The 19,772-nt window shown below is 36.7% G+C and overlaps 1 protein-coding gene across 8 annotated transcripts in view; it reads left to right on the plus strand.

Moving 5' to 3' along the window:
* Positions 1–19,772, plus strand: part of WDFY3 (WD repeat and FYVE domain containing 3) — a 244,267-nt gene that overhangs the window by 75,785 nt on the left and 148,710 nt on the right. For 6 of the 8 annotated variants that reach the window (XM_030313522.1, XM_030313515.2, XM_030313516.2 and 3 more), the window contains 3 exons: positions 2,803–2,856; positions 6,463–6,572; positions 10,701–10,862. In XM_030313522.1, coding sequence (XP_030169382.1) covers positions 2,803–2,856; positions 6,463–6,572; positions 10,701–10,862 — 326 coding nt within the window. The remainder of the gene's footprint in view (positions 1–2,802; positions 2,857–6,462; positions 6,573–10,700; positions 10,863–19,772) is intronic. The other 2 variants (XM_030313517.2, XM_030313520.2) reach the window with 1 other exon arrangement.

Here is a 19,772-nt window from a genome sequence, read left to right on the forward strand (position 1 = left end):
CAGCAGTGGGGCTTTGGGAGAGAGCAGAGATAAATGCAGGTGCACAACCTTCCATCTTTAACTGGAGCCCGTTGTGGGGTCTTTGGAGCAACAGCCATTAAAATATTTTTAGATTGAGAGACTAAATCTCTTATTCAGACATAGTGGATTGTATTAATTGCTGTGTAGATTTTAAAGTGAGATAATTTTAATTATACTTGCAGTCTTGGAAGCAGGTCCAGTCAAAGGTAGTAAGATAGCTTAAGGTCACCTCCCAGCCCTGTCTTCTCCTTTCTCCACCCACAGTGGGACTGCATCCTTTTCATCTTTACTGATTTCAGTTGTTCCTGTAGAAGTGAGAAGTTGGTCTTAAATATAAGATTTGTGTGTTCTATGCATTCTTAGCTATTTTAAACAGGTAACATGAAGGGAAATTGTTCTGTTCTGTACTGACTCTTGTCATTGCATTTTCTTACTTGAGTAATATCCCTAGATTAGAATAAAATATTCCCCAAAGTGTAACTATGGTCGCTTTTCTGTTGCTGTCTTTTTAAATACCTAATCTGCATGTTTATAGAAAAACGCTTTTCTGCACTGGAGATTTCTTTTCCTAAATCCTGTAATGATTCAGTGTATTCAACATAATGAAAAGTATCTTAAATGGAGTACAAGGTGTATCATTGTTAAATATAGTAATAGTTATACAAGGTGTTTTTAAACTTTTTATTTTGAAATAATTATAGACTTACAGTAAGTTGCAAACATTGCAGGTAGAGCCTTCTGCACTCCTCCTCCATTGATGACTTCTTATTTTCCAGATATTTTTAAGATCTGTTTTTCCAGATCATGTAATTCCATATAATTTTTAGTTTTAAACTTTTGAAATTTATTAACTTCAGAATCCACTGCAGTGAGATTCAATTCAATTTTTGTAGATTTTACTTCCACAAAAGAAACCTTTCCTGATCACCCTATCCCAGATCCTTTATCCTCTCCCCATACCAGCATTTATTCAGTCATCTTAAGTACTTCCTCTAGAAGTTTGTCGTCTGAAAGTAACTTGTTTATTTATTTAATTTTATTGTCTCTTGTGTTCAGCCCTGTATCACCTAGAAGACTCCTTGTTACAGATGAGATGCTCAATAATTTTTTACTGATTTTTGATATAGGATTTCTGTTTGGTTATTTACTTTTTTAAATGCATTGAGAATTGCAGTAGTGTTAGAAAAGCCAGACTTAACTGATGTGTAAGAGAGAAAAGCATTGTTTTGGAGTATCTCCTTCTTCAGTCTTAAAGAACCCTGGCTGTGGGAATCCTTGTTCTTTTATTTATAGTCTTGAGTGTTGGAAGTTTCTTTCAGTCAGTGTCATTATCAAAAATGGGGATTTCGTGGAGATTTTTTTGATCTTTTGATTTTTTCTAGAAAAAAAAATCACATTTTTAAGATCTAGGTACATTCTGAATCATCTTAACTTTTATATATCCCATTCTTATTTTCTGATTGATTTTTATTGCAGTAAAAAAACATATGAGATCTACCCTCCTAACAAATTTTTAAGTGCATAACACAGTCTGCTTTAAGCACAATGTTGTACAGGAGCTCTCTTGAACTTTTTTTATCTTATATAACTATAACTTTATACTCCCTGAACAGTAATTCCCCATCTCCTCCTTCTCCCAGCCCTTGGCATCTTTCTATTTTTTGTGTCTATAAGTTTGGCTACTTTTGATACCTTACATAACCTTTTATTTCAAGAAAGTTATCATTGAAAGTAATTTTGCAATAATTTATATGCACATAATTTTTCTCCAAAAAAAAAAAAAGACAGGTAAAATGAGCCCTCTGTTACTCATTTGAAAGTTGTCTATATTTGTTGTGCATCATGGCAAGATTATTTTTTTTTAAGACTCCTCTGAATTTGGTGTGAAATACTTTTTATTTTATTTGTTACGTAATTACCACTCATGTAGCAAGTCGTTTTATCAGATCACTTTGAACATGGATTGCAGGTATGTCAGTAGGAAGATATGCTAATCTGCAATTTCTATTGTTTGAATCTGTCCATCAGAAGTTAGTAAAAATGGAAGTATGCAAAATGGATGCACAGACTGATGTGTAATACATTAGGGCATCTTGACAGTTCTAGTTTTCTGTCTCCATAATGTAATTCTCTCTTGGTTGTTGCCTCCATGTGGCTTTTGTTAAAAATATGTAGTGACTTTCAACTAATTTGAGAAAATTTATAATTTTGTGGCCATATCAGGTACAGTGTATAGCCTAAGATTTTTTTAATTTATTTTACTTTTTTTTGAGGGAGAGAGAAAGTGTGTGTGGGGGGAGGAAGGGCAGAGGGAGGGGGAGAGAGAATCTTAAGCAGGCCCCATGCTCCATGCTCAGTGCGAGCCTAACCCAGGACTAGATCCCACAACCCTGGGATCATGATCTGAGCCAAAATAAGGAGACAGATGCTCAACTGACTGAGCCACTCAGGCACCCCTAAAGATTTTTCCTATTGTAGTTATTTGTTAAGTTCAGCTATGCAATCTGCTTAGGTCTAAGGGCACTTGGTCACTTTAAGTCACTGAAGCAAAAAATCTCCACCCATCTAAAAATAGTATTTTCAGGTTATTTTTAATGACGTTGCTGCATGATAGGTGCCGCTGTTAAATACAGTGGTGTGATCTCCTATGGGCAGCGTCCTGGTGATGGGAGAAGCTGGTTAATGCTGGCCACAATTGGTGTCTTATACAGCATCTTGTGGCGGGATTAGTATACTGTAGTAAATCCCCAAGTAGACAACCCGGCCTCTTTTTTTAAACAGAAAAACAGTGTGTCCCGCTGTCCTCCAAGGATTTCACAGCCACAACACCCTCAGGTAATTTCATTCCCAGGTGTGGTTATGTATCATCAAATGAAAAAAAAAAAAAGCATGGAAGCTATCTATGAGTTCTAATACTGTTTTTCTGACTAACTTTTGGAAGTTTTTTGGGGATGGGAAGGAGTTTATAGGGCTTGGTTTCTTCATTAATGAAAAAATGTAATAATACTGTTAACATGTCTCACATTATCATCCTGTTGCATAAGTTTGAAAATGTGCTTTAAATGCAAAAGAAAAATTGAATCGCGCTTACTGTTAACAAGTTTTGCATTCTGATTGTTCTGAATATTGTCTGACTGAAACCACTTATATTCTCTATTTAAATTTCTTTTAAAATTGTCTACCTTCTAGTCTTACTTAATCTAATAATGAGCTCTACTAACTCCATTTCTGTATTTTTCAGTTAACTATATGTATTGAAATGCAGTGTGAAAGCTAAAGCTTGAATCAAATGATTGGCAACTCTCAAGATGGGTTAATATGTTCCTTTCATTAACTCTTATAACCTTAAATCATTTAAATTTGTATTTGTTAAATATTAGCAAAATTAAAAGATCCTAATGCAGTATCTTTTTTTTTTTACTAGAACTGTTTTTCTTTCAAAGTTTTAAGAAACTCTATAATTTACGTAGGTTTAGTTTAAAATTACTTTCTAGTATATATAATTTTTTAAAGATAGCACTTGATGTTAAATACTTTCTCAATGAGCTTCTTGACTCATTTAAATACAAAGTAGGAGATCCCATTAAAGTGTTTTGAATGGCAACATACTGAAATAAGTAGGTGAGAGTAAAATTGTTCTTAGGAATACATTTGTTATGTAAAGATCTTTTGTCATTGAGATCTTCTCCACATTCCCCTCAAAAAAGAGTAGTTGTTATTAAGTTGGTAAAGTTGTTAGATACTATTAATAATTACACTATCTTGATCTTTTTCACTTATTTAATCAGCTCAGTAATCCATTGAGCATTGAGGGTTTTTTTAAAAATCTATTATTTGTCCTTTCTTATCTTGAGGGATACCTTATATTTGTTGTCAACCGAAAGAAGAGAAACCACAAATGCCCACTATTACTCAAATAGAACTGTTGCAAGCCAAGAGTACATTTTTGGTGTTTCGGTTCTTAAAATAAGTATTAGCATTCATTGTTTATAACTGACAACTTATTGAATAGCAGAAAATACATCTTTGTCCAATTTTCTTTTAGCATTAATAGTGTTACGTTAAAAAACATGGGTGGTATTCAGATTCACCCAAAACGTGTCTTATCTATAGCTCACTAGCTTTTGTACCAGGAAGGTAATTTTGTCTCTTGAAGTCACTTTAGTTCTCCACCATCCGTTTTCTTTTTGCCTTCTGTCAGAAGCATAGGTGGTATTGACCAGTTCCAGTTTTGTTGTTGTTGTTATTGTTGTTGTTATGAAATAGAATTTTGTTACATTGATTTCACTGTGGAATAATCCATTTGAAGACTGCAAGTAGATTTTTAGTATGTTGAGTTAAAAAATTGGAAATACACAGTTTGACACCAAAGCTGCCATGGAAATGAAAGCATAGCATGTCAGCCTTTGACAGTTTTACTCACTAGAAAGGAGTCGTCTTCCTTACAGGAGCGTTTAATTCCTAGCAAGGAAGAAGGGCTTATGTTACATAACAAATTGGTCCATTACAGGTTTGCAAGAAAAATTTGCAGATCAATTTTTAACAGTGATCTCAAACCACAGTTGCCAAAGAATGTTTCTCAGTGGTATTCTTTTATTTGTTTTGCTCCGTCTCCAATGAGAGCTTCCCAGTTTAACCAGCCTTAAGCATTGCTTTCTTCATATTATTACTCCCCTTTTCAGAACGTCCAGGAATCTGTCTTATCCATAGTAATTCAGGCACTCTTGATGTTCCTAACAAGTTGAGACCGTCCTTCTTTGATCTCCCTGGGTTGATTTATTCACTCGTTTAACAGATGTGGATTGAGCACCCACTTAGTGCCAGTGATGTGCCTTACACTAGGGTCTGGCAGTGAGTGAGGTGGACCAGGAGTCTGCTCCCATGGTGTTTATTTTCTAGAGAGGGAGGAGAGGCTACAAATCAGTGAAAATGTGAATACAATAATTTCAACACTTTTAAGATATTGAAATATTAGAAATAAGCCAGGCTTCTGTTGGCTTCCGTTTTTCAGTAATTTTTTTTTTTAATCACTGTCTTTATCTCTTATAGGCTAGACAGCTTGGATTTGAGTGAAAGTTCTGTCACTGACTAGCTGTGTGGCTCTAGGCAAATTACTCATCCTCCCCATTTCTCAATTTGTATTGTTATAAGGGGTATAATACTAGAAAATAACTCATAAGGTTCTTGTAAAGATTAAATAAGTTAAATCTTCAAATACTTAAAACAGTGTTTGTTATACAGTTAAGACTTAGTAAAAATAAGCTATTTAAAAATTTTTTCCTATTAAAATATTCTTTCAAATGGAAGTATATAAAGATAAAATATGCCCAGCCCAGCATTGTATATAAGTCTTGTATTCACTCAATTATTTGATGACATACTTTTATCTTGATTGTCTTAAATGGAAGAAAAAATACCTGTAAGGCAACCTAAATTCTGTTTATTCTGCATTTTTATGATGTGTGTTAAGTGTACATTAGCAACTTACCAGGTTGGTTTTGGTAAGTGAACAGATTGCACACCTTTTCTGACAACTTTAATTCATCCCGTATATTGATAGAAAAATTGATGGACTCTGTGCTGATGAAATGAAGTGCACAGTTTAAGGATTTGTCCATTTATCCTTACCTCTAAAGGCGTAATCAACTGAATTTACGTTGACAGATTCTTCCAACAGTGCAGTTCTGTGACTGACACTCACCGTTCCTACTGTCAGCTGCTGCTCAGGTCACCCCTTGTGTGTATCCCTGGGGCAGCCTCCTGATTTATTCCCTGTCCACCAGAGTCTCTGCCCTTCCAGTCTGTCTTATACTCACTAGTGAAGAGTCTTAGAGTAATCCTTTTATCATCTACTTTGCTCAGGAAACTACATTTACTTTCTCTTGCCCAGAGAGTCAAATACAGCCTTTAGATTACTTTCCTTCATAATTTGACTTTAATTTTCTACCACTACTGTTGATAGTAGACTCTAATTCTCAAAATGCTCTTGTAGAATATTAACCCAGTGTTATTAAAGTTCTTTGTCTTGATCTTACATATTAGGCTCAGTCTTCTATTTACACTTTTGTTTTAATTCTGTGCTTTTAATCTCTCTGTTCCCTGCTTTCCCTCCCACTTCCTAGACAAACATATCCTTGTTTGCCAGGTACGTTTAGCTCAAATTTTACCTTTCTCATGACTCTTTTCGACTAGCTCATGATGTAACTGTCCCTATAATATAGAGGTTGATTTCTGTGTTTCTGTATTAATATGATAATAATGCTGTAAGGGCCTAGATATACCATTAAAATATTGCTCTTTTTCGCATAGTTTACATAGAGCATGTAATAGTGCTGATTTAAAGCACATGCTTTGTAAATGATCATTTTTTGACAGGTTATAAGGAAGAAGTTCTTTATATATGATTTTCCCCCACCTCATGGCTTTCCTTTGGTTTTATAGAAGCTGCAAGTCGGGCCATAGTCCAGTTCCTAGAAATCAATCAGAGTGAAGAAGCCAGTAGAGGTTGGATGCTTCTGACAACAATTAATTTGTTAGCATCCTCTGGTCAGGTAAGTTCTTTGTTTTCATGTTTGATAACTTGACTTCCTTTTTTATCCTCTTGGAATTTTGTGAAACTAAATGTATCATCATATCCAAATAAGATTTTATGGTAATCATTATATTCTTAATCCTTCTAATATATGCTTTCATGCTTCTCACAACATCTCATGAGGAGGTTTATGTTACTACAAATTTTACACCTGAGGAAATGCCTAACTTGAATGGTGTATTTCGTCTTTGTCATAACACACAGAGAGCATGATACCATTAGTACAGCATGTGGGGCACAGCAGTGGACTTCTGGGACTGTAGGCCGGTAGCCTGGGAGCTCTGGCTCCATCTGGCCAAAACCAACACTTTTGTAACCCACATCAGGGAAATTGCTTTAGAAGAATCATCTGACCTTACTTCACTAATAAGGAACAAATGACATGAAAAATATTTGTAAATTCTTCTAAATTTTATGGAAAATAGGGGAATAGTGACATTTTCAGGATAATATATATTCCCTTCCCACTTGATTTATTCTGGAGATTCCTTTTATTCCCCCTTTCTAAACCACCTTTAATCATCTGCCATAATTTCTGTTACATGTACTCAGTTACCAGCTATTTGGATACCTGACTTTTGGCCTGTGATGTTTTGGGGATGAAAGAACTTGATTCAGGGGCACCTGGGTGGCTCAGTCAGCTAAGCATCCGACTCTTGATTTCAGCTCAGGTCATGACCTCACAGTTTGTGGGATGGAGCCCTGCAACAGATTTTGCGCTGATAGCGGGGAGCCTGCTTGGGATTCTCTCTCTCACTCTCTCTTTACTCCTCGACTTGTGTGCATGTGCTCTTTGTCTCTCTCTCAAAAAAAAAAAATAATAATAACCATTAACAACAAAAAAAAAGAAAGATGTGTTTCACCCTTCTAAAACTCAGAGTAGAATTACCTATCAAAGTTAGTACCAGTCTTTAGAATGGTTCTTGTCTAAATTATGATTCAAACAACTCACATCATTTAATAATGGAATTTACAGAGGTGGCTGTGACATGAGTCATATACCTTGGTGGGCCACAGCAGAAACGATGCATATTTCTTAGTAACCATATCCTGAAGCTAGTCATTAGCCTAAAGTAGTAGCACTTAGGCTTTTTTTCCCCTTAGAATAATGTTTCCCTTTTTTGTTTGCTGGTTTATGTTTGTTTGTTTCTTAACATCACAAAAGGAATCAGACCAAGTTGCTCTGATGTACCTGGGACTTGCCAGATTTCGGCCCAGAAGCCCCACATCCCAGACAACTCCTAAATTCTGGGCAAATGGAGATGTTTATTTATCCTATGTCACCTTCAGATAGTCCTAAAGTGGCCAACTGTTTCCATGTATCTGTGACCATACCAAAAACCTATCAAAATATCAATTCTATTTGCTATTGATGCTAGCTATAAATGCCGCCATATTACTGTACCAAAATTTGGTTTGGTTTAAAATAGCATGTAAAATAACCATTTTTAATTGTGATATTTCTAAGTCTTATTCCTATTCTTTGTAGATGCTGTCTTTCTCAGGTGTGAACAGAAAGTGTATCCTACCAGAATATCTGACACATACTAGAAAGTCAGGAAATGTGGATTAACCTAATCACTTTTTTAAAAAACACTTTTTTAGAGAGAGAAAGAGATCGTAAGCAGGGAGTGGGGTGAAGAGGGAGAGAGAGAGAGAATCTTAAGCAGGCTCCACACCCAGTGCAGAGTCCGACTCAGGGTTCGACCCAATGCAGGGCTCATTCCCACGACCCTGGGATCATGCATGATCTGAGCCAAAATCAAGAGTCACATGCTCAATCGACTGACCCACGTAGGTGACCCTTAACCTAATCACTTTTTTAAAAATTACAAATGTTGCCGATTATCAGTTTGGATACCAAGTTATGCTTATACTCTGCTATAAAATGAAACTGAAAAATCATACCAATTTGCCTAATGAAAACAGAAAGCTAGTAATAATCTAACTAGAAAAAGGTATTTTAAGAGAAAATTTAGTGCTCTATATTTTGAGCTGACTTTTATGTTTATATGCCATTTTCTGTTGATAGCAGTGAGATACAGAGATGACTAAAACGTCCTGAATCAACATGTAGATGACAGAGATGGAGTGAATGACAGTTCTATAAAATGCAGTCATGGGATATATGTACTGCTATGAAAATAGAAATGTGAGAGTTACAAATTTTGTAGGTGAGGGAGGGAGGAAAGATGAGGAATTAAAGTTTCAGACATGGGCAGACATTTAAACTGAGCATCAGATGTATAGAGACATGGGGTATCTAGAAATAATCAATCATGGAACAGCAAAAGGTTTTTGAAATATTTAGAGGCAGGAAATGTTACTGGATGTTTAGAATAAGGACCAGGTCATGCAAGGGATTGTTCTTTGGGTCCTCTCACCTCTCTGTCACCCTGCTACTGCATTAGTTCAGGCCCCATCTCTCATATGGTTTTCTGTATTAGTTTCCTGATGACCCTGGCCTTCTTGCTCTTTAGATCTAATTTAGATCTATATAACCATCAGTGAATTTTCTGATATCTGGTTCCATTACTGCTTTGTAACACTTCACTGGTTCTCCAAGGCCAGCAAAATAAAAGTCAGACCAGAGTGGGAGACCATATGATACATAGGTCCCTGGGCATATACACTTGTGGACCACTTAACCAGCTTTAACTAAGGCAGGGTATCTCAATTATGAGCCTCAATTGCTTCGTGTATAAAGTAAGCATCATACAGTAATAGAATCTACCTTATAAGGTTGATGGAAGAATAAATGAGATAATTAAAATGCTTAGCCTTATGCTTGTTTTATAATTGATACTCATTAAAGATTAGACACTATTATTGTGGCTTTTTAGGAGTTAACAGTTTTGGACTCAGGTTCCTGAAACATAGTGTGTCGTATAGTTCAACCTTCTATGTATCTTCAGGTGATCTTTACCCTCTTAATTTCTATACTTTTCCTCTTCATTCCTTGTAGTGTTGATCATTCCTTTTTCGTAGTTATTGATAACCTGTTTCTGCTAATAGACCACAGTCTTCTGAAGGGCAGGGGTGCTTTGTCGTTTCCTGCCCAGTTCCCAACATACTGCCAGACATACCCTATGCATTCAGTGAATGTTTGATTAAAAAGTTGATAAACTAAATACAGGTGGCAAGGTGACACCAGCCTGTTGATCTCCAGTGTATGAAACTTTTTGTTCCAAACTGGACCATGAAAAAAATTTGGCAATTATTATAGCATACTTCTTAGGAATACTGAAATTTTACCATAAGAAGGTGGACTTTCTTCCTCTAGAAATTGTTGAAAATAATACACAGATTTTTTCAGTGTTACCTGTATCCTTCAAGTGTCCTTCCAACCCCAAGAATGTTTAATAATAATAAAAGTGATAGCAAAGCAACTACTAATATATAACTTAGTGCTTAATATATCTCAGATTTGTTACATAATGCTTACATTAACTCTAAGACCTATTATTATATTTATTTTATAGGAAAGGAAACTGAGGTCCAGCAAAGTTAGTTTGCCCAAGTTTATGGTTGAATTTCTTTTTTCTAAATCCAAAAGTTCATTTGCTTTGAAACATGCTGCCTTTTAATAAAAAAATAGCAAATCTAATAAATAACAAACACATCTCAATACACACACACACACACACACACACGTATGTATTTTTAGAGAGAAAGAGTGAGTGCATGTGTGTGAGTGGGAGAGGGTAGAGGAAGAGAGAGAGAATCTTAAGCAGACTCCATGCCCAGTGCCAGGCAGCAGGGATGGGTGTGATGCAGGCTCTATCTCACTATGGTGAGATCATGAGCCGGAATTAAGAGTCAGACGCTTAACCACTGAGCCACCCAGGAGCCCCATCTCAATATCTGATTAAAGCAGATTTGTCCAAATGGAAAATGAGTATTTGTCAGCATGGAGTCATTTTTTAATTTTTCAGGCATTTAAAAAGTTATTTTGATACATAATTTTCTGGCTTAAAATTTGTGAGTTAATGATTTAAATTCTGGATTAATATTTGTGAACTTATTTAGCTGTTCCAATTATGTCTGTCTGTCTCCCTATTCACTTATTTATTGGTTTGTTTTCCAGAAAACCGTGGACTGCATGACAACGATGTCAGTGCCTTCCACCCTGGTTAAATGTTTATATCTGTTTTTTGACCTTCCACATGTGCCTGAGGCAGTTGGAGGTGCACAGAATGAGCTACCTCTAGCAGAACGTCGTGGACTACTCCAGAAAGTTTTTGTACAGGTATGGAAGGTGCTGTTGGCCTGGCCATCAATACCGGTCTATTTAAAGTGAAACAGGTGCACTCCTTAAAGAGATGTTCTGCTTATTCCATTTTTTTTTTATAGTATTCCATGCTCTTTATTATTGACTTTATCTCATATAATTGTCACATTTCTTGACTCTGAACATTTCTTTTGAGGATAATGGAACAAGCCATTAACAAGTTTATTTCTCTGAACAGATTCAACTATTAAGCTTTCCTTTGATACAGCAATACAATCTCTAAAATGAACTGCTAAGCAAGAGAAACTTTTATTGACTATCATATTACATTGGGGTAATATTTCTTATAAGAAATTCTGTTTGTTGATGTCTAAATATAGGATTCCTAGCCTATAAATCTCTAACTTGTAAAAGGCAGTTTATTTTAGTGACTGCTGCCACCTCCTCTGCTCCCTGCTTGTAAAATCCTTCTTTACCACTGTTGCCACTGTTCAGACTTTTAATAGCACTGGTGGCTAACCAAGGTTTAAATAGACCTTTGTTAGTTAGCCTAGAAATTTTTGCCATCATTTTGATATCCTTCCTTGGGAGAAAATTTTCAAGACCAACGACATGCATTTGGAATATAGTCTGTCCATGGGACTAATATTTAAAAACTTTTTAATGTTTATGTATTTTGTGAGAGAGACACACAGAATGCAGGTGGTGGTGGGGGGGGGGGGTTGGTGGCAGACAGAGGGAGACACAGAATCTGAAGCAGGCTCCAAGCTCCAAGCTGTCAGCATAGAGTCCAACATGGGGCTCGAACTCACAAACCATGAGATCATGACCTGAGCTGAAGTCAGACAGACACTCAACTGACTGAGCCAGGTATTTTAAAATCACGTTTGACAGAAGAGGACAGATACTGTATCATTATACTTATGTGTATCCAACGTGCTCAAACTCCTAGCAAGTAGAATGCTGGTTGCCAGGAGCTGGAGAGTGGGATAACAAGAAGTTATGTTCAGTGTGTATAGAGTTTCAGGTTTGCAAGATGAAAATGTTCTAGAGATCTATTGTACGTGTAATGAACACTACTGTTACCAAAAAGGATTAAGGTGATAGATTTTGTGTTACGTGTTTTTACCTCAGTTAACAAAAAAAACCCTACACCTGTTTGAATCCCGTTTTCTGAAATTATATAACTTAAGATGCAGATTTCTCACCTCTAAAGTAAAGATAAATGATACGTACCCAAAGGGGTTTGTGAGGATTAAATGAAATAATACACAGGGCAATGGTGCTGTGCCCAGGATGTGGTAGACATGACCTACAAGTCCCTGTGATGGCTGCTCTTGCCACCACAGCCACCACCATCAGTGAGAGTAGCAGAGGGAGCACAGAGCAGTGGGTCTGCAGTAGATAAGGTGGAGCTGGGTGCCGATGACGAGTACATCTCACGGTACTGGGGTCTTTGCTGCAGCGCTTTGTGGACGTGTGAGCAATGAAAGGACTGGAGAGAGGGAGATTAAGGCAGTTTTAGGAAGGAAAAGACAGGATTATCAATAAAGAACTAATTCAACAAATACTTATTGAACATTGGATTTCTTAGATACTTTTTGCTAGTGGCTAGGTAGAATCCATTATCTCATATAACTTGCAAGACAGCCCATGACTTCAGAGGTTTTGTTTTTCTAAAAAATGATGACGAGAGCAAATGGCAGAAATAGGAGTAGACGTTAGGTTTATCTGAGTCCTGAATTAGATTGGGTGAGAAAAGCAATAGAAATGAACAAAGGAGTAAATCCCATAGGAATTGAAGCTGCTTAAGACATTGCTAATGAATACAGTGGATTAGTCTTTGCTTATTAGACTAGTAAACCCTATTTCCACAAAGCCCTTCTAAACAACTAATTAATACCTTAGACAATAAATGTAAACTGACTTTTATGTATTTAATACTAAATAAGTATAGCAAAGATTTCTTCTAAAACTTAAAAAAATGTTTTCAGTATCTGAATGCAGTGGATGTCTCCAACTAATTGTGGGATTCATTTTAGCATATTGGAACCATTGAATGTTACAGCCAAAAGGAACTTCCAAGAGAATTTAAATGAGTGAAAGTCACCACTTACAGTTACAGAAACTAGGGGCACCTGGGTGGCTCAGTCGGTTAAGTGTCTGACTTTGGCTCAGGTCATGATCTCACAGTTCAAGAGACCGAGCCCCGCCTTAGGCTCTATGCTGACAGCTCAGAGCCTGGAGCACTTCGGATTCTGTGTCTGCTTCTCTCTGTCTCTCTCTCTCTGTCTCTCTCTCTGTCTCTCTCTCTGTGTCTCTCTCTCTCTCTCTCTCTCTCTCTCTCTCTCTCTCTCTGCCCCTCCCCCACTCATGCTCTGTCTCTCTCTCTCTCTCTCAAAAATAAACATTTAAAAAAATTAAAAAAAAAAACAAACATGGTTACAGAAACTAATAGCTGAGGCTGTGATCCATAGCAGATGTGTGGCAGGAATGGGAGCCTGGCTCTTCCCACTGCCTAGTCCAGTGTCCTAGTGCGTCACTTCCTTGTTTTAGTTTCTCATCACAGGCCGGACACTGCTGTCAAACACCAATGGAGACAAACATATTAAATGTTTTCAGAAAACATATTGTTTATGATAGATGAAATCCCTGTGTTTATCTTATGTGACACATGGTTTCCTGGAACCTTAGCAATTGGTACTGCTTCATGTAGGCATTTGTTTTTCTGTTTAGATTTTTGTTTATTTGTTTTGTGTGTGTGTGTTGATATAGCCAGTTATTTCGCTGCCGCACTTGGCTATCCTTAATGACACAGTCCCTGCAAGTAGGTATGATTAGTGTATGGGAGAAGAGGAATGAGATATAGACTCTTCGGTTTTCTATTGTATAGAAGGAAAGGATTACATGAGATTATTTCCGAGAATCCTTTTGCCTTTGAATAATAACTAGTTATTTTTTGTTTTATATTTAAAAAAATTTTTTTTAAGTTTACATCCAAGTTAGTTAGCATATAGTGCAACAATGATTTCAGGAGTAGATTCCTTAATGCCCCTTACCCATTTAGCCCATACCCTCTCCCAACCCCCTCCACTAACCCTCGGTTTGTTCTCCATATTTAAGAGTCTCTTATGTTCCCCCCCATCCCTGTTTTTATATTATTTTTGCTTCCCTTCCCTTATGTTCATGTTTTTTTATCTTAAAGTCCTCATATGAGTGAAGTCATGATATTTGTCTTTCTCTGATTTCACTTAGCATAATACCCTCTAGTTCCATCCACGTAGTTGCAAATGGCAAGATTTCATTCATTTTGATTTCCGAGTAATACTCCATTGTGTATATATACCACATCTTCTTTATCCATTCACTCATTGATGGACATTTAAGCTCTTTACATACTTTGGCTATTGTCGCTAGTGCTGCTATAAACCTTGGGGTGCGTGTTCCCCTTCGAAACAGCATACCTGTATCCCTTGTATAAATACCTAGTAGTGCAATTGCTGGGTCGTAGGGTAGTTCTATTTTTAATTTTTTGAGGAAACTCTATACTGTTTTCCAGAGTGGCTGTACCACTTTGCATTCCCACCAGCAGGGCAAAAGAGATCGTCTTTCTCCGCATCCTCGCCAACATCTGTTGTTGCCTGAGTTGTTCATGTTAGCCATTCTGACAGGTGTGAGGTGGTATTTCATTGTTTTCATTTGTGTTTCCCTGATAATGAGTGATGTTGAGCATTTTTTCATGTGTCAGTTGGCCATCTGGTTGTCTTCTTTGGAGAAGTGTCTTTTCATGTCTTTTGCTGATTTCTTTACTGGAGTATTTGTTTTTTGGGTGTTGAGTTGATAAGTTCTTTATAGGTTTTGGATGCTAACCCATTATATGATATATTGTTTGCAAATATCTTCTCTCATTCCATTGGGAATTTAGTTTTGCTGATTGTTTCCTTCGCTGTGCAGAAGCTTTTTAGTCTGACGAGGTCCCAATAGTTCATTTTTGCTTTTGTTTCCCTTGCCTCCGGAGACGTGTTCAGTAAGAAGTTGCTGCGGCCAAGGTCAAAGAGGTTTTTGCCTGCTTTCTCCTTAAGGATTTTGATGGCTCCCTGTTTTACATTTAGGTCTTTCATCCATTTTGAGTTTATTTTTGTGTATGGTGTAAGAAAGTGGTCTATGTTCATTCTTCTTAATGTCGCTGTCCAGTTTTCCCAGCACCACTTGAAGAGACTGTCTTTATTCCATTGGATATTCTTTCCTGCTTTGTCAAATATTAGTTGCTGTATGTTTGTGGGTCCATTTCTGGGTTCTTTGTTCCATTGATCTGAATGTCTGTTTTTGTGCCAGTACTGCATTGTCTTGATGGTTAGAACTTTGTAATACAGCTTGAAGTCCTGGATTGTGATGCCTTCTGCTTTGGTTTTCTTTTTCAAGATTGCTTTGGCTATTCGGGGTCTTTTCTGGTTCCATACAAATTTTAGGATTGTTTGTTCTAGATCTGTGAAAAATGGTGGTGTTATTTTGATAGGGTTTGCATTGAATACGTAGATTGCTTTGGGTAGTATTGACATTTTAACAATATTTATTCTTCCTGTTCAGGAGCAAGGAATCTTTTTCCATTTTTTTGTGTCTTCAATTTCTTTCGTAAGCTTTCTGTAGTTTTAAGTGTATATATTTTTCACCTCTTGGGTTATATTTATTCCTAAGTATTTTATGGTTTTGGTGCAATTGTAAATGGGATCGATTCCTTCATTTCTCTTTCTGTTGCTTCATTGTTGGTGTATAGGAATGCAGCCGATTTCTGTGCATTGATTTTATATCCTGCCACTTTGCTGAATTCGTGGATCAGTTCTAGCCATTTTTTGGTGGGTTTTCCATACAGAGTATCATGTCATCTGTGAAGAGTGAAAGTTTGACCTCCTCCTGGCCAATTTGGATGCCTTTTATTTCTTTGTGTTGTGTGATGGCTGAGGCTGACTTCCAATACTATGTTGAATAACAGTGGTGAGAATGGACATCCCTGTCTTGTTCCTGACCTTAGGGGGAAAGCTCTCAGTTTTTCCCCATTGAGGATGATATTAGCGGTGGGTCTTTCATATATGGCTTTTATGATCTTGAGGTATGATCCTTCTGTCCCTACTTGCTTGAGGGTTTTTATCATGAAAGGATGCTGTATTTTGTCAAATGCTTTCTCTGCGTCTATTGAGAGGATCATGTGGTTCTTGTCTTTTTTTTTTTTTTTTTTTTTAATTTTTTTTTTTTTTCAACGTTTATTTATTTTTGGGACAGAGAGAGACAGAGCATGAACGGGGGAGGGGCAGAGAGAGAGGGAGACACAGAATCGGAAACAGGCTCCAGGCTCTGAGCCATCAGCCCAGAGCCCGACGCGGGGCTCGAACTCCCGGACCGCGAGATCGTGACCTGGCTGAAGTCGGACGCTTAACCGACTGCGCCACCCAGGCGCCCCTGGTTCTTGTCTTTTATTGATATGACATGTCACATTGATTGTTTTGCAGCTATTGAACCAACCCTGAATCCCAAGTATAAATCCCACTTGGTCATGGTGAATAATTTTTTTAATGTATTGTTGGATCTGGTTGGCTAATGTCTTGTAGAGGATTTTTGCATCCATGTTCATCAGGGAAATTGGTCTATAGTTCTCCTTTTTAGTGGGGTCTCTGGTTTTGGAATCAAGGTTATGCTGGCTTCATAGAAAGAGTTTGGAAGTTTTCCTTCCATTCTATTTTTTGGAACAGCTTCAAGAGAAGAGGTGTTAACTCTTCCTTAAATGTTTGGTAGAATTCCTCTGGAACGCCATCTGGCCCTCAACTCTACTTTTTGGGATATTTTTGATTACTAATTCAATTTCTTTACTGGTTATGGGTCTGTCCAAATTTTCTATTTCTTTCGGTTTCAGTTTTGGTAGTTTATATGTTTCTAGGAATTTGTGCATTTCTTCCAGATTGCCCATTTTATTGGCATATAATTGCTCATAATATTCTCTTATTATTGTTTTTATTTCTGTTGTGTTGGTTGTGATCTCTTTCATTCTTGATTTTATTTACTTGGGTCCTTTTCTTTTTCTTTTTGATCAAACTGGCTAGTGGTTTATCAATTTTGTTAATTCTTTCAAAGAACCAGCTTCTGGTTTCATTGATCTGTTCTGTTTTTTTGGTTTCAGTAGCATTGATTTCTGCTCTAATCCTTATTATTTTCTGTCTTCTGCTAGTTTGGAGTTTTATTTGCTGTTTTTCTTCCAGTTCTTTAAGGAGTAAAGTTAGGTTGTGTATCTGAGACCTTTCTTCTTTAGGAAGGCCTGGATTGCTCTATACTTCCCTCTTATGACCTCCTTTGCTGTGTCCCAGAAGTTTTGGGCTGTGGTGTTATCATTTTCATTGGCTTCCATGTACTTTTTAATTTCCTCTTTAACTTCTTGGTTAGCCCATTCATTCTTTAGTAGGATGTTCCTCAGTCTCCAAGTATTTGTTACCTTTCCAATTTTTTTCTTGTGGTTGATTTTGAGTTTCATAGAGTTGTGGTCTGAATGTCTGCACAGTATGATCTTGATCTTTCTGTACTTACTGGGGCCTGATTTGTCTCCCAGTATGTGATCTATTCCAGAGAACATTCCATGTAGACTGGAGAAGAATGTATATTCTGCTGTTCTAGGATGAAATGTTCTGAAATATATCTGTTAAGTCCATCTGGTCCAGTGTGTCCTTCAAAGCTGTTGTTTCCTTGTTGATTTTCTGTTTAGATATCTGTCCATTGCTGTAAGGGTGGTGTTGAAGTCCCCTACTATGTATACTATTGTATCATTATCAATGAGTTTCTTTATGTTTGTGATTGATTTGTATACTTGGTGCTACCACATTTGGAGCATAAATATTTACAATTGTTAGGTCTTCTTGGTGGATAGACCCCTTAATTATGATATAATGCCCTTCTTCATCTCTTGTTATAGTCTTTATTTTAAAGTGTAGATTGTCTGATATAAGTATGGCTACTCCGGCTTTCTTTTTATCGACCATTAACATGATAGATGATTCTCTGTCCCCTTACTTTCAATCTGAAGGTGTCTTTAGGTCTAAATTGGGTCTCTTGTAAACAGCATATAGATGGATCTTGTTTTCTTACCCATTCTGTTACCCTATGTCTTTTGATTGGAGCATTTAGTCCATTGACGTTTAGAGTGAGTACTGAAAGATATGAATTTATTGCCATTATGTTTCTTGTAGAGTTGGAGTTTCTGGTGGTGTTCTCTGGTCCTTTCTATGTTGCTTTTGTGGGTTTTTTTCTCCCCTCATCTTTTCTCCCCTTAGAGAGTCCCCCTTAAAATTTCTTGCAGGGCTGGTTTAGTGGTCACACACTCCTTTAATTTTTGTTTGTCTGGGAAACTTTTAATCTCTCCTTCTATTTTGAATGACAGCCCTTCTAGATAAAGAATTCTTGGCTGCATATTTTTTTTTATTCAGCACATTGAATATATCCTGCCACTCCTTTCTGGTCTGCCAAGTTTCTGTGCATAGATCTGCTACAAACCTGATCTGTCTTCCCTTATAGATTAAGGACTTTTTTTCCCTTGCTGTTTTCATGATTCTTTCCTTGCCTGAATATTGTGAATTTGACTATGATATGTCTTGTTGATGGTTGGTTTTTGTTGAATCTACTTGGAGTCTTCTGTGCTTCCTGGATTTTGCTGGCTGTGTCTTTCCCCAGGTTAGGAACGTTTTCCACTATGATTTGCTCATATAACCTTTCTACCCCTATTTCTTGCTCATCTTCTTCTGGGACCCCTATGATTCTGATGTTGTTCCTTTTTAATGAGTCACTGATTTCTCAAATTCTTAAATCATGCTCTTTTGCCTTAGTGTCCCTCTTCTTTTCAAATGCTTCGTTATTCTGCATAAGTTTGTCCTCTATACCACTGATTTGCTGCTCTGCCTCATCCATCCTTGCCACTGTGGCATCCATTCAAGATTGCAGTGCAGTTATAGCATTTTTTATTTCATCATAACTAGCTTTTACTTCTTTTATCTCCACAGAAGGGGATTCTAATCTATTTTCAACTCCAGCTAGTATTCTTATTATTGTGTTTGTAAATTCTGGTTCAGACATCTTGCTTGTATCTGTGTTGATTAAGTCCCTAGCTGTTGTTTCTTCCTGCTCTTTGAGAACTAGTTATTTTTAGAGTCAACAAATTTAAGGAATTAAATCCAGTTCATTTTTGAGAACAAAGATTTGATTTGTAAAACCGTAGTTTATTTTTGGGTTTGTTTTTATGTTACAGATTAGATGGCATCTCTAATGGCATCCATCTCTCTAATCACATAATTGGTAATACACCTTTATGAGCATCGATGATGCTACAGTTGACTGTTTTTTTCATATGATCTTTTTTGTTGCATTGAATACATATGGGAAAATATAATACCTATTATACATGTTAAGTCAGTAGGCAATAATTTCTCCAGCCATTTGTGTGTGTGTGTGTGTGTGTGTGTGTGTGTGTGTGTGTGTGTGTTGGGGGACGGAAGGTAGAATGCCTGTATTTACTGATGCTGTAAACATATTACTTCTCTGAATTCTTTCTTAGTCCTTTTTTTTCCAGCCTGATAATTTGGTAGCTATGGATTAGAAAGCCCTTGTACTGAAGTAAATTTTTGCATTGAAGGAAGTAGGAAAGGTAAAACCTAGCTTCTGCAGATGAAAACTATGTAAAATTATTTTTTTCTACTTAGCAGTTTCCCCATAGATCGTAAAATACTCAAATTTCATGAGGCACTTTCAGGAGAATAAAATTTACGTAAATTATAGTTATTTTATTTATAGTATATATACTTAAAAATATTTACATGAGAAATTTTAGCAAAGAGAAGAAAAGTTCACTTTTCCTGAAGCTGAGTCAAGATTAAAAGACAAAAATGCATTGAGAGAAAA

Source organism: Lynx canadensis, chromosome B1 (genome assembly GCF_007474595.2).
Source record: "Lynx canadensis isolate LIC74 chromosome B1, mLynCan4.pri.v2, whole genome shotgun sequence".
In the NCBI taxonomy this organism is placed as follows: Eukaryota; Metazoa; Chordata; class Mammalia; order Carnivora; family Felidae; genus Lynx; species Lynx canadensis.